We start from the raw sequence: 16031 nt of genomic DNA on the forward strand, positions 1-16031 counted from the left end.
GCCTACATGACGTATATGTCGTCTATCCTAGTGTACGTTAATTTTATGAATTTAAAAAATAAATTCTGGAATCTCTCACAGCACTCAAGTTTGCGAGACACTGATCTACATCAATGTGGAAATAGTCAGGACAATTCTCCAGAATGTCGGGAAACTGACTTCTTCCCAGCTCTATCAGGAGCTTATTCAACCAAATAGGCATGAAATGATACACGACCTTCCGCATAAACTCCAAATTCAGGATAATCACAAAGAACCCTGAAACGATCTCAAAATTACACCCTAGCGCCTACCACAAGTGCTTCTCACTCAGACAACTTGGTTAACTACTCTAAGGGTAATATAGCCCACCTAGAAATTGGCAGCCACATTTGCAGAAATAACAGTCCTGAGTAATTGCCATGAGTCCCTGCCAGCTTTGCACAGTGGATGGTACAGTTTTTGCCCATTTGTCTTGGCAGAATGGCTCCAGCTCTTTCAAGCTGGCTGGGGATCGTCCATATACCGTAGTCTTAAAGTCTTGCCACAGATTTTCTATTGTATTAGAGTCTGGCATTTGACTGGGGCCATTTGAGGATATTTACTGTCTTCTTGATAAGCCATTCCATTGTTTTTGCTCTGTGTTTGGGATCATTCCCCAGCTGAAAGGTAAATATTTTCCCCAGTCCCTGGTCTGAGATAGACTGGAACAGATTTTTGTCTGGGATCAGCTGCTTCAAATGATTCCCACAATACAATTCTGTTACCACCATTCTTTATTGTGGGATAGTGTTAGCAGGGCGATATGTTAGAGATACCCAAAAGCACTGTTTTACTTGGGTCCAGTCAGAAGTTTACTAACAGGAGATATTGTATGTGATGGGACCTGACCCCCTTTTTCATCTCTATCAACACTTTGTAGGATTTCCAAACCTTTTTAAAGGAGTTGCCCTAAATTTCCTTGTAGGCACATTGAGGTTTAGTTTAAGAGAATAAAATTGAAAGTAAAAAAGGTACTAGAACAATCTTGGACTTTGGCTTTTATCACAACAAGTTCTACCTTGGGCCAGCTCAAGGCTTCTTAATAATCTTTCCATATCAGTAATAGCAAAACAATGTTTACTTACTGTATGATAGGTGGAATAGATGGTTACCACTTTGAGTGGGGTGGGAAAGAGCAGACTTTCAAAAGAACCATAAGCTCGAGTGGGAAATCCTCAAAATAGCTTACTCGGGCAATTGAATGGCATGTGTCCTGCTAAGATGGGCAGCTGTGTGAACTGTTCCTTTAAACAGAGCTGTGCGAGAGAGCTTGCTGATTGGATGAGTACGTTTGGCGTCTATTTGAAGCCGTTCGCCATCTTAGAGCCTTCTAGCAGTCACGATAGACCTATTTCTCCTGAAGCAGCAGGAAACCGCGAAACAAGGGGCCCTTCTCGGGATTGCTTTTCCTCTCTGGCTGGACTTGGATTTATAAGACTGCTTGAAAGAACTTATTTGGATCCAATTTGAATTTTTTTTTTTTAACTCAATGGATATTCAGGACATTAACCTTTTCCTATCGTAACACATTTTATGTTACGCCGGTTCCAATCGTAATTATTTTTGCAAAGTTTTGTATTATTCACCGTTATCATTTACGGCTATTGTAAACATAATGTAAATAAGTCATAAGTCTGTAAATTCAAATATTTTGTGTTCCTGGCTCTTTATTAGTATGGGACATACGATGGCAACGACATATTTGGAATGTCCCGTCATCCGGGACACAAGATAGGAAAAGGTTAAGGTAAGTGTTCAAATGCCTGAGAGGTTTACAGTCAAACAAAAGAAATAATCCTAAAAGCTACTGTTGATACGTAAAAGTCATTCAAAGAGCAGCAATTGTCAAAGTACTAAGGAAAGAGTGTTATATAAACCCCTAGGATTTAAAAAAAAATTAAAGAAAATGTATAATTAGTGAGGCGTACCCTCAGTGTGAGGTAGTAAGCTCTATGAAGCAGGGTAACAAGGTACCAAAATGTCAATGCTTAACCAGCCTGGCTTTTCCGGAGTGAGTAAAGCTCACCGTTTAGCCGCACACCATCATCGGGATACACAAGTGTGCTCGTGATAAATAAGCGTGATTAAATCAATTAAAGTGATTTAATCAGTGAAATAACCATGAGGTAGTGTAACACTCTTTCCCATACAGAGCCCCCCCCCTCCCTTTCTTTATGCAATAAATACAAAGTCATGGAAGCTGTACTTAGCTTGTCCAATTTTCATCCAAAGTTGGTCATGAAGGCCGCGTTTTCTGCTGATGCTCCTGCCTTCTTTTACGGTTCAGAGGTTGTTGAGCTGCTGGTGTTATGCATAGGGGGGGGGGCTCCGATTTGGAATTAGGAAGTCAGGTTTTAGTAGCACAGACTTTTTCTCCTAAAATTCTGTTTTTCCTGACTGTAGTGATATAAGCTGGGCTTCTGATTCGAACAACGGTTTATTTTGAAGCCCACTTCTTGGTTTTGAGGCTTTCTATTTGTTACGTATTATTTTCCCAGATTACCCCTTTCTTGCTATTATTTAGTGTAATCTTCTTCAAATAGCTCATTTGCCCAGGTAGAAGGATTTTGGAAATTGCTTTTGTAGGACCTAATTTTACAACAAGGTACCTATGTGTGAAGGTCATGTAGATGCCTATTTTTATCCTATTTATAAAGACACATATTCATCTATATGTGTCTGTAAAAACTAGGAGTAACTGGCAGAAATTGTAGATTAAAGCTGCAGATGTTTAAGGGCTAAATGATCAATATGGCTACCATTAAGACATGATGTTTTATGTTAAACCCCAGTTATTAGGAAGTGGGTCTCCTTGCAAGAAATGGGAGCTGTGCTAACATGTCTTAACAGTAGCCCATGTGGAAAAGTTCCCTCCATAGTGTGAAGAGTTTCAGCCTCTGGCAACCAAAGCTGATGTCATAATGCCTCATTTCACTAATGCCTAAGAGTCACGTGATGTCACAATAGCGTGATTGTCCTATATTTGGTGCACTTTTATTACATAGAGCAACGATTTCAATTTCTAGAGCCATTTCTTTTATTTCTTTAATTAAGGGGGAGGGAAGAGACATCAAGGGCTACCATTAAGACACGTTGTTTTACTGTTAACCCCAGTTATTAGGAAGTACCGGTAGGTCTCATTGCATAAAACGGGACCTGTGTTAAAATAGCATACGTTAGTGATAAAATAGTGCATCTTAATAGTAGCCCATGATAATAACTATACCCCTAAATGCTTGTTGGGGACCAGGTACAAATATTAATATGTAAGGAACATGCATACATAAATCATGACTCAACGTGTGCTCCATCCAAACTTTGGGTTCCTTTTACCAAGGCGTGCTAGCCGTTTTAGCGTGTGGTAAATGCCAACGCGTCCATAGAATATAATGGACGCGCTAGCATTTAGCACACCTTAGTAAAAGGACCCCTATGCTCTTAAACGCACCTATTGATCGATGGAATGATCTTCCACGCCAGGTGGTCGAGGCCAGTAGCGTGCTCGACTTCAAGAGTCGATGGGACAAACAGGTGGGGGCACCACAGAGCTATGCCCAAAAGATGGATCCCCCAGGGAGGAGGGTTCGTATTGATTAAGTGGGCAGACTTGCGGGAGGGAGGGTTCTGGAGTGGGCAGACTTGTTGGGCCGCCGGCCCTTTTCTGCCGTCATACTCTTAGGTTTCTATTCAGGCCATGTAAAAATGTGTGCCTTCTTGTCTCTGCATCTGCTTTTATAAAAGCCCTTTTCCATTTGGAAAGTCCAGGATAAAATCGCCTCCATTTCATTGTAGAATTGTTCTGGAAGTGGTGGTGTTAAGAAGGGTGGGGGGTCTACGATATAAACATTATTTGGGAAAAGACATGCAAGGCTGAAAGTTTGCCTAGGACTCTGGGTAATTATGATCTGAAAGTGGGATAAAAAGTGAATTAGACTCCCGGCAACAGCAAAATCCGGTGTCTTTGCTAACAAATATTGTTTGGCTCAGCAGTTTCCTCCCACTCTTTTATCAGAAATAAAAGTTACCCAGTCATATTCTGCTTTTTTTGTAACTCTCATCCCCCCAGTGGCCAATAGGCGTCATTATTGCACAATGGCTAATATTCCCTCTCTTCCTTTTTAGATTGAAGGTGGGGGAGGCAAAAGGGCTGTGAATGGCCACTCCAAGGAGCAGAGGAGGGGCTCAGAAGTCATAACTCAGATCTCTAGTAGCGCAGTACAAGATTCCAAGTTTATTCCATTCTTAATATACTACTTATCATGAGGCCAGTCAGTGACCTAAGGGCGCTGCAGTTGCCCTCAGAAAAGAGTCAGGATCAGTCCATTCTACAGCACCAGATATTTAGTAGTTTGTCAGATTTTCTCATCATACGAGTTGGCAAAACTGTCTAAAGGGAGACACTGGAGTGTGCATGCTTACAATACTGGCTGCACTGTTTGTGTGCTGTGCTGGGCTAGAGTGTGGCTCTGATTTATGTCCCTGGAGTAAATGTATTTCTAGAAAGCAGGTGCAGACCTCTGAGCTGAAAACAACCTTCTCTCCTCTGATAACTGAGTGTCGCTTTAGAGTATAGACCTGTGCAGATTTTTAAGGAATGGTATTGTAGGTCAGCGCTTTTCTTCCTATTTTAAAATAGACTATAGTGGTACTGGACAGACTTGCACAGCCTGTGTCCCATATGTGGTGATTTGGTGTAGGATGGACTGGGGAGGGCATCGGTGGGAATTCCACTAACTTGGAACATGAGGATGATATTGGCCAGACTTTACGGTAGATATCCTGCAACCAACGGGAGTGAGCTTGGACAGCAACTTCAGCAGTTGGAACCTAGGACAATACCAGGTGGACTTTACAGTCTATGGCCCAGAAATACCAAAGAAGGGACAAGTTAATCAAATCATGTATTTTTTAATGGGTATAACTTATGGGTAGACTGGATGGACCGTTCAGGTCTTTATCTGCCGTCTTTACTATGTTACCTGGCAGAAACCCAAAGAGTAGCAACATTCCAGAGCTGAGATTGTGATGTCATAATGCCTCATTCCACCAATGCTAAAGAGCCAACCTCAGCAGTGATGTCACAATGGCTTGATTAGATGGCAACTTCAGCAATCGGAACCTAGGACAATACCAGGTGGACTTTAAGTCTACGACCCAGAAATATCAAAGAAGAGACAAGTTAATTTCATCATGTATTTGTAATGGGTATAACTCATGGATGGACCGTTTAGGTCTTTATCTGCCGTCATTTACTAAGTTACTATGGTAGTAATATGGCTTTTAATATTTATTACTTCCTGAAGCACCTGGACTGCCATTCCATATGTGGAGCTGTATTCCAGCAGTGACCTCACCACATTTCCATATATGGCACTGTATCGCTGCTGCTGCTACTGCATTTCCATCCATATATGGTGTTGCATTTCTGCAGGGACGTCAGTGCAGTTCCATGCATGAAGCTGTTTCCTTGCAGGGATATCGGTTCCCCTGCTTCAACTGTCTCAGCAGTGCTGGAATCCATGACAACACCCCATTAGGGAAAACTGAATTCGAAACCAATACAGTTTGCAAGGTTCAAGTCTCTTATGGCCTGTAATTATGTCTCTCAAACTGTGTGTCACGGCACAGTGGTGTGCCCCAAAGAGATTCCGGGTGTTCTATGAGAGATTCCAGAATTTGACTTTATTTTTAAAAATTCCCTTCATAAGTATACACTAGAATAGATGACATGAACGTTGTGAATGCAAGAGTCTGTCAATGTGTGTTTTCTTGTCAATTTATCGAGCTGCATTTTGAGTTAATTTGCATTTAAAAATAAGCACATCCATCGCATTGATTAGCAATTCTAATTATCTATTTAAGTTTCATCGCTCTTACAATTACCCATACGTAGCTTAAAGAACTCTAAATAAATAACTCTCAAATTTAATTTTTTGTGGTTTTGCAATTTTATTATAATGTGCCACGAAAAACATTTGTTCCGTTTAGTGTGCCAGAACTAAAAATGTTTGAGAGATACTGATGCACAGTAACATTCTCCTCCTCCAAAAAAAAGAAGGATGCGTGCCTTAAAAAGACAATTTACAAATATACCTGTCAGCATTAAAATGAATATGATAGCTAGATGGAACCCTCTGAAAACTGATTTCTCATGTGTGGACTACTTCTAGTGCACCCAGTCAGGGTTCATTTTGAAATTCCCATCTATATTTTACCAGAGGATTTTTGCAGGTGCAAAGTAAAGAGCTCTAAAATTAACCACATTTTTTTTAAATGGGAAAGTCCATGGGGAGTTTCTCTTTGAAAATTAACAAGAAGGCCTGTGGCTTAGCAACCAGCAGGGTTTCAAACTTGTCCCATAAGATGGGAGAGAGAACCCCACATGTCCAGCCTATGTTTTATGTTCACCACTTTCGGAACAGTGCACCACTGATTATTTTCACCTCTTATTTTTAAAATACCATCAGAGTACATGGCACAGTATGAATTCATCTGCATAATTCCAGTATCCTGGATTGGACACTGTGGGAACAGGAGATTGAGCCAGATGGACCATTGGTCTGACCCACTATAACTATTCTTATGCTGCTGAGACAAACATGGGAGAAGCCACTGCTTGCATGGAATCTTGCTACTCTTTGGGGATTCCGCATAGAATCTTGCTACTCTTTGAGGATTCTGCATGGAATCTTGCTGCTCTGTGGGGATTCCGCATGGAATGTTGCTGCTCTTTGGGAATTCCACATGGAATCTTGCTACTCTTTGGGGATTCCGCATGGAATCTTGCTGCTCTTTGGGGATACCACATGGAATTTTGTTACTCTTTGGGGGTTCTGGAATCTTGTTATTGTGTGGGTTTCTGACAGGTACTTGTGACCTGGATTGGCCACTGTTGGAAACAGGATACTGGACTAGATGGACAATTGGTCTGACCCAGTATGGCTATTCTTATGTTCTTATCCTATACTAGAGAATTATGTCTAGGGTGCACAAGCAATATAGTAGTTAAGGACAACTAAGAACGAAGGACCACTGTATAAATTTGTTCAAATATAGCTAGATAGAACTATTTCAAAAAAGATAGTTGAGAAAAAGAGACCTCAGATAACTAATTCACTCCTTAATTCATAGTCCTGCAATGGAGCACCGCACAGTCATTGGTCTCTCAAAAAAACTCCACTGAAACCACCATCATAAATATTGATTCCAAAAGCTTAATCGAGCTGAATAAAAATACAGCCTCATAGTTGTCCATGACGGTTAGCCACAGGTGTTCCTGAAACTTCCACAATTATCACGGGGGCAAACAAACTCCAACAAGGAAGAAAAAAAAGGCAAAAAGAGAAACGTCAGCCAGGCCTGACAGCGGCCCTGTTTCGCTGCAAGTTATTTCAAGGGCTCTGGCCTTTTCTCAAAACAAGCAGCGGCCAACACCTTCATCTGTATGACTCGCCCGTTAGCGTGCCTTAGTAAAAGGACCCCCTAAATTTTTTTAACAGTTGGATATTATTTAGGTATTTTGCCAATTAACGCTGGGTTTTACTAAACTGTGGAAGAACTACTTACTGCGGGCCAGTGAGGTAAATGTTCCGACACTCAAAGGACTTGAATGAGTATCGGAGCATTTACCTTACTGGCCCATGGTAAAAAGGACTTCCACGGTTTAATAAAAGGATCCCTAAGTTATGCGCCTAAGAGGCGTCTAACTTTACACACCCTTTATAGAATTAGCTCCTGAGTCACATGCGCCATTTTTAAAATAGTGTTGAGTGTGCACTTAGCATAAGTGCTAGAATTCTATAACTTAAGTGAGGAAATGGCATTAAAATTTAAGCATCAACTTATAGAATGAGGGTTTTGCACTAACCTATGAATTAATGCATTAAAACATTAGAGCACAAATGAAACATTTAAATTATCAAAATAAAAAATCAACCCCAAACTGGGAAAAGTTCAGGAAAATAAAAGCAAACACAAACCAAATATGTTTTGTCAGTGCACATCTTTGAACGACTGCATTGGGATCTTTAGGTCTACAGCCCCGCACTTTTGCCCAGGTGACTTCAGGACCTGAGAAACAGGCAGCATCCGTGGACTAGTCATCCTGCACCTGAAAAAAGTGGAACTACAAATCCTTAGACTTCTTTCTCCCGCTCTATCTGATGTCTTTACAATCAGGTCGAAAAGGAATGAACAAAAGATCTGCCCTTCCCCCAGTTCAGGGGAAGAGATCTGGTATTGTTTCCTGTGCTTAAACTCGGTGGCGTAGTGAGGGCAAGAGGCTCCTTCTCCCGTATCTCTGTTCCCCACTGCGAGTAACAACTTCAACGTGCTCCTCGTAATCCCGGCAACTCTCCCTCTGATGTCACTTCCTATGTGCTGTACCCGGAAGTGATGTTAGCGGGAGAGCTGACACAGTCGCGAGGAACACGTTGAACTTGTTGCTCGTGGTTCTGAACAACTGGAGGTTTGGGCGAAGGGAAGGGGGCATGCGCATGGCGAGGGGAGGAGGCAGAGAGGAGAAGGGTTGCAAGCACTCTCAACATGGTGCCCAGGGCGGCTTACCCCCCCCCCACCCCCTAATTACACCACTGTTTACACTCAAAATTGGTTTATATGTTCTGTACAGGTGCTTAGTTTGTACCTCAGCCAACAGAGGGTTAAGTGACTTGTCCAAAGTCTGGAAGGAGCTGCAGTGGGAATCAAAGCCAGTTCTCAAGCCACTGCTCTAACCAGTGGGCTCCACCTCCACTCCCTTACCATCAATACCATTGCTTTCTACTCTCATGCTGAATATGGGCAGGCCAAGCTGTTTTTACAGATTCTTTAGATTTATTTTTTTTTCCCATTCAAAACGTATTATCCTCCTAGTCCAGTGCTCTGGAGTACATGAGTCCTGTCTGCCCCCTTACCTCCCTTTCCCACTCACTGAACCTATCAGGGAGCTGCGGCAAGAGCAAAGGAATCCTTGACAGATTCAACCAGGTGGCTGAACATTACTAGAGAGACGGGGGGGGGGGGGGGCAGGAGCCGGCCTGGCACACGCCAAGGCTGGAACCGCAGGGAACAACTGAAAAGTTTTCGTTTCTGGAGGGGCCGCATTGCCTTTTAATGTTCATACCCAAAGAGGTCTTGTATCGGGATCAGTTTTTTGGGAGGAGAAAAATGAAGTGATCCGATGTGTCCCTTTATTTCCAAGAAGAGTTACAGCCTAAGATCCATTTTCTTCTTAGTATCTGTGTGAGAAGATGAAGCAGAAAGGACAGCTGCTAGGTGTAATCTTTCCTGTACGTTTTTTAATAATCAAATGCATTAGAGTTAAATAACCAAGTCCTCCTGCAATGTGAGAAAAACTGCAGTCAACAGACATTGTAAATATTTTTATACATTTTTGGTTTGCTAGAGTGAAGTTTGGTTTCAATAGAGGAGAAAGCATTTCTGTAAACATTCTTCTATTGGAGTCAATATTAATATAATACTGACAAATGCAAAATGTTAATGTAGCACTTGATTATGAAACTTGTCCCAGCATATCATGGCAGAAAAAGGGTTTGCAAGGGTTGTGAACATTTCCTTTCTGTCATCTAGCTATTCCTGATAATGTCATCACAGGAAGGAATGACTGTCAAGCTTGAATTCTATTTCAGCTGAACAAGGCATCACGAAGAGGCCACACAATTCACTGATTTCACTCTTAGTTGCTGTTGCAGCTCACTTGTTCCTTTATGCCTTCTTTTGGACAGACTTGCATGCTATTATGCTTTTTAGCCAATAGTAGAGCAGCTTTCAAAATGCTTGATCACATCACAGTGTAGTCTAACTTCCTTGGGCTTTCACTAAACTCACTTGTTTCCCTAAAGGAAAGAGAAGGAATTGGGAACGGGGATAGGATATCTCATGGAATCCTTTGTCGTCATCATCAACTCCAAACGTTCTAGGAAATCTCTTCCATCTGTTAAGGGTTGTAAATTTTAAAAAATTTCAGGAGCATCTGTTGTCTTTTCAAGCTGCTTTATGGGCTAAGGATCTGAATTACTAATTTACATCTTCTAACTCCTACCAACAGTTTTGACGTGCTTCAAAAACACATCTTTTTATTGAATCTTTTGGAAATTAGCTATCTTGTTCATATTCATCTGTATTCTCTACCTTTTGTGAACCGCATAGAACTTAGCGGTATAGAAGTGAATTTCATGTTATGTTGATAGACCACCTTTCTGTAATTACAGTCAAAACGGTTTACATATTATATGCAGATGCTTATTTTTTACAGAGGGCTTCAAGGGGCAGATGAAAAGTGTGGGAAAAGGCTGATGCAAGGATGTGAGGTCCTTAAGGTGGACCTTCAGCCTTGTTCACCTTCATTTAACTTTCAGGACCCTGGATGCCAGGCCTTCCATTGAGATATGATAAATTTAGCAGTTATAACTATCCCAACTCTACTCCTCCCAGAATAATTCAGATAAGTGGGCTACTTGAAAACTTCCCACCCTATTTGCAGGTAAAAATGTGCATTAATGCTTCTTTGAGTTTGTTGACTTCTCTTCGCCGCTTCCAGGGCCAGCCCAAGAGTATCTGACATCCTAGTTGAACCTTCAATTGTGTGCCCTATCTGCTCACATCTGGATGGTTTAAGGCCATTCTCTTTCCCTTCCAAACAGCTCAAGGCCTTACTCCTTCCTCTCTGGGTGGCTCAAGGCTTTGCTGTGCCCCTCCATTGTGGCTCAGTGACCTGCTCTTTCCCGCTGTGACTCGATGCTCTACCACCCCACGGTCCTACATCACCTTCCCTCTCCTACCTTCTGATTGTCCAGCATTTTTCTTTCTCATCTCTGCTCTCCTACCCCACGAGGTGGTCAGTATCTCCCCTTCCCTAACCCAATAGGTCTCTAGCTTCTCCCCTTCCCTCATGTCCAACATCTCTTCCTGCCAAATGTCAGCATCTCTCCCTTCCCTTCCCCTTACCATTTCTTCTACTGCTGCTGCTGTCGCCTTCCTACCACCGCCAGAGCTGATTGAGAAAAAAAATAAGATCAGTGCAGTAGCAGGCATTTAAGCAAGTGCATGCTCATGGCCTGCCAGGTCCCACCTCCTCTGATACAAGCTGATAAAAGGGATGTGAGTATGTGGGTGCTCAAAGGCCTGCCACCATGTTGCTGCTCTGTTGACTTCTTGCTTCCTCTGCCAATGCCATGCTGCTGCCTCTGAAGCCTGTTTCTCTAGGTAGATACCTAGCCAACCTCGTGGTAGGGCCGGCCCTGACTTCCTCCTCAGACGATGCCAACATTGACAATTGGCTGGTCTGTTTAATGGTTAAGCTGGCCTTGACAGGGCACATTACTATCTATGGCAGAAATCTGAATGAAATTAGATGAATGGTTCAAAAGCTATTGGAATGTAGAGTTACAGAGAGCGCAAGCAGATAGACCGTAAGTAACTTAAGTAGGTTAAAAGGGCTTATGACTGATACCTTCTGGAGAGGAGCACAAAGGCAGAAAGGAGATCACAGGGCCTCAGCTTGTAAGGATGTCCTGTGTTTTGATTTTTAATCATTTCCCATTTCGATTCAGCATTGAAACTGACCCTTATTTTTCATTCATAACACCGGCCTCCCTGCTCACTTGTCCAAAGACATATTTATCATGCTGAGAATGTTTTAAGAAAGACAGCAGCTGAAACAGAACTCCGCACCGGGGCTGCATATTTTCATGCACTAAAGGACCAGATAAGTGTTGAAACATTTCTGGGCAGCTCCTGTGAATATGAATAAGTGTCCTGAGGAGATCTGAGTGCCAGCAAACAGAGCGCAGAAGTCCCTTTGTTAAAATAACATGCCTACCGCTTATATGGCTAACCTACAGTGGTTGCCTGTAAGAGGATAGATATGTTCTTCGTCGAGCTGACGTAAGGCCACTAGTCGATGAAAGAGATGTGATGTCACTTACTACTTTACTTTTCTTTCCTTTCAGACAAAATTGCACGGCGTGGGTTTTGTCAAAATCCACGCTCCTTGGAACGTGCTGTGTAGAGAAGCAGAATTTTTGAAACTCAAGATGCCGACCAAAAAGGTAAACAATGCCTTGTAGAGTAGATCTGGTTGACCCGGTGAACCTGGTGTACGTTTATGTTTATTTGTAGTTATGACATCAGTTACAAAAGAAAGAACGCCAAATAATCATTATGCAAGGATAGAAAAAAAGAAAGAAAATAAATTTAAAAAGGTCATTTAGTTGCTGTACTGAGAGTTGCCTTATTGAGAATTAAAACCAAATCATAAAATACATTAAAAACATTCTTACCCCCTCTTTTATTAAGGGCCTGTTTTACAAAGCCGTGCGGCAACAGCCCCGAAACCCTTTAAATCTCTATGGGCTTCGGGGCCATTACCGTGCTGCAGCCGCTAGCGTGGCTTTGTAAAACAGGCTCTAAGGTGCGCTAATTGAATTAGCACGCGCTAAACGCTAACGCGTCCATAGACTAACATGCACGCATTAGCGTTTAGCGCACCTTAGTAAAAGAGGGCCTTAAAGAAAAACAAACAAACCTAAGAGGGAAATGCCAATCTAAATAGGTAAGTCTTTAGTTTGGCTCTAAATGTGATAGAAGTAAGTTCACCACAAATAACGTTAGCTTATGGGTCTCATCAGAGTTTGTGAAATATAGTGAATGCATCTTAGGGACCATGGGCTCCTTTTATTAAGCTGCGATAGTGTTTTTAGCTTGCGCAGAATTGCCCCGCGTGCTAAACCCGCGCTACGTGGCTAGAACTAACACCAGCTCAATGCTGGCGTTAGCGTCTAGCGCACGTGGCAATTCAGGGTGTGCTAAAACCGCTTTCGCAGCTTAGTAAAAGGAGCCCCATACTATTGTTTTAAAATAACATGTGAAATTTATTATTTATTTTATTTTAAGAATTTCTATACCGTTTACAGCTAAACGGTTAACAGAATATACATACATAATCTTAAAACATAATAAATACAGCGTCCGCATCTATGAGACAAACTTGGTTCTTTTTGTTGCATAGAGCATTTTGGACCCCAGTTTGATTACAAAAGTTTGATAGCTCTAAGTCTAATAGATGCTGGCACTGTAATCTTGAAGCAGAGACTCTAGATCATTTATTATTTTGTTGTCCCTTTATTATGGCCTTTTGGAAATCAATTTGGCCCCAAATTAATTGTTTATTGGAGAATCATGTGGCATTATCCTATTCAGTATGTCAATGAGAACAAAGAGCCAAATTTCATCAAAGAATAATAAATTTTTAATGATTATGACCGAAGTCGCCATACAACAGATCACGAGTAATTGGAAAAATTGGAATAGACTTAATTATAACTTCTGATGGAAATCGATATGTCACATTTACAAAATGGAGAGAACAATAGCTGTACAAAAAGGGAATTTTAATAAATTTAAAGAGATATGGGGGCCATTAACAAAATATTGCAATGAGTAGATACCATTTTACATTATAAATACAATTTAAGGTAGAAGGGATGGGGGAATTTGAATTTATTAAATGATTAGGTCACTAGGAAAGATTATTGATGTGATATATTTGATTGAATGTAAGATTGAAAGGGTGGGAGGGATGGGATAAAAATTTTATCTATTAGTATCATAAATGATAGAATGTCAAATGATGTATTTATTGACAAATGTTTAATATATATGTACTTGTTGTAAGATGAAAAAGGAATAAAGATTTATAAAAAAAACAAAAAAAGCCATAATAAAATAAACATACAAAAAATGAATGGAATGTGGTTTGACCCATCATTTTAAGCTTTTCAGTTTCAAGTTTTGATATACCGCTCATTATAAAACTGAGTGGCGTACAATAAAAATGGGGAGAGAGAGAGATTCACATATAATAATAGACATAAGTTACAGTAGGATAATAAAGTATACAATATCTTGATAGAAAAGAAAGTGAGGAGAAATTACAAGAGGGAAAAGGGTAAGGGAATTTTATAAATAAATCCTTGATTAAAAAAAGGTCAAATATTTAATTTTAATATGCCTTAATATATCATAGGCATCATTAAATAAAAAATGTTATAAGACTGGATTAAATTTAAAGAAGATTCATGACAAAGATATGTTGGAAGAACGTTCCAGAGAGTGGGAGCAGTTAATGAGAATATGATTTTTCGCCTAATATCATATGTTATTTGCTTTGAAGATGAAACAGTTAAAAAAATTTGTTAGACTTTAAATGAGAGAAATAAAATTTTAAAAATCACTTGTTCTTATGAAGCCGTTTACTGTAGGAAAACAGAATAGAAGCAGTCAACCATAGAAAAGAAAGATCATTTCTTTGTCTTAATATTGGCCCACAAATTTAAGGCAAAAAGAAAGGCAAGCCGTCACAACAAATACACTGCAAAAGAGCGCACATTATCCCCCCTTCTCCCCCCCCCCCACACACACACAACAGAAAAACAGAGCTCTGTGCTTTTATAAAAACTATTAAAGACAGGGAGCACAACACAACAGGCTGCATCAAGGGTTAAAGTGTCATGTCACACATCAGCGATCTCTTCTGAATGTAACGTGAAAATTCAGTCGCACAAGTAGCCAAAGATAATCTTTTGAGATGTGAGTCATCACTCACCCACAGTGTGTACAAACTAAAATAAGTCATAGAGAATGACACGGGGACAAATTTCATCATCCCCATGGGATCTCAATATCCCCGTCCCGTCCCCAAAAGCTCTGTCCCTGTCCCATTCCTGTAAGCTCTGCCTTAACTGCACAAGCCTTGAACACATGATTTTAAAGTGTTTGAGGTTTGTGCAGGTGAGGACAGAGCTTAGGCATTGGTGGAATGAGGCATTATGACATCACAATCTGAACTCTAGAATGTTCCTACTTAGGATTTTCAAGCGTTTGAGGCTTGTGCAGATGAGGACGGAGCTTAGGCATTGGTGGAATGAGGCATTATGACATCACAATCCGAACTCTAGAATGTTGCTACTTAGGATTTTAAAATGTTTGAGGCTTGTGCAGATGAGGACAGAGCTTGCAGGAATGGGGCGTGGGGGGGGGGGAGGGAGGGGAGCAGGGACAGATATCCCGGGGACAAGACGGGGATAGAGAGATCCCATGGGAATGGGGAAATTTGTCCCCATGTCATCCTCTAAGTAATATTCTATAGAATGCTACAGATCGGGTCAAAGATCAATTGAGAAGTAGAGATATTCTGTATGTAACAAGATACAGAGCTAGAAAAGACAAATCGCATTCAAGGTTTTCTGATGGTAAGGAGGATATCATTTTTAGAGTGTCTAGTATGGATTTACAATTCATGCTGGGCATTCCATTTTCAGCTCCCATAGGTTCACCAGATTGCTTTGGGCTCTGATATTAGGAATGAGAAGATTAGTATAGAATGATCTATAGCCCTGAGTGACGGATTCACATCATATTTTGATTATTTCTTTGATCCTACAGAAAAGGCCTAACCCCTCCTGAGGTTTGGAATACGATCGCAGTCTAGACATCTGCGCTCTAAGCTGTATTTGGACTTAACGTTCTTTAAGTTTAAAAATGTATTGGCATCATAAATGCACATGACTATGAAGCATTCCTTCTAAGTTAAACAATGAAATGAAAACCACACCTCAAATAGTGCCTCGGTAGGACTGAGCGATGCATTTTCTGAAGAATGGCTATTGTGCACTTCTTTCACATGATTACGCAAAAGTACTTAGATAACAAATTGATACTTGTTTTGCACAAACTCAGGTATCAATAAATCAAGTGCTCTGAGAACCATCTAAATTTGTTTCCAAGAAGCTCATTTGACAGACCTACATTACTGTACATATGAGACCTTATATCACCTTGTCTACTCTAATCCAGTATACTAGCCTAGCTCGCTCTCTCCCCATTCGACACTATCATCTCGAGTATCAGGGGAATCATTATAATTCTATTTGAGGCTTAAGTGTTGCACAAGAACAATAATTAAGTATTTTGGATTGGATTTGGATTTATTA

The 16031-nt window shown here is 40.8% G+C and overlaps 1 protein-coding gene across 3 annotated transcripts in view; it reads left to right on the top strand.

Annotated features, from left to right (window-relative positions):
* The window catches only part of ANO1 (anoctamin 1), a 140558-nt gene that overhangs the window by 50482 nt on the left and 74045 nt on the right, over window positions 1-16031 (top strand). For all 3 annotated transcript variants that reach the window (XM_033928134.1, XM_033928132.1, XM_033928133.1), the window contains one exon: window positions 11991-12089. In XM_033928134.1, coding sequence (XP_033784025.1) covers window positions 11991-12089 — 99 coding nt within the window. The remainder of the gene's footprint in view (window positions 1-11990; window positions 12090-16031) is intronic.

This window comes from Geotrypetes seraphini, chromosome 19 (assembly GCF_902459505.1).
Source record: "Geotrypetes seraphini chromosome 19, aGeoSer1.1, whole genome shotgun sequence".
Taxonomy (NCBI): Eukaryota; Metazoa; Chordata; class Amphibia; order Gymnophiona; family Dermophiidae; genus Geotrypetes; species Geotrypetes seraphini.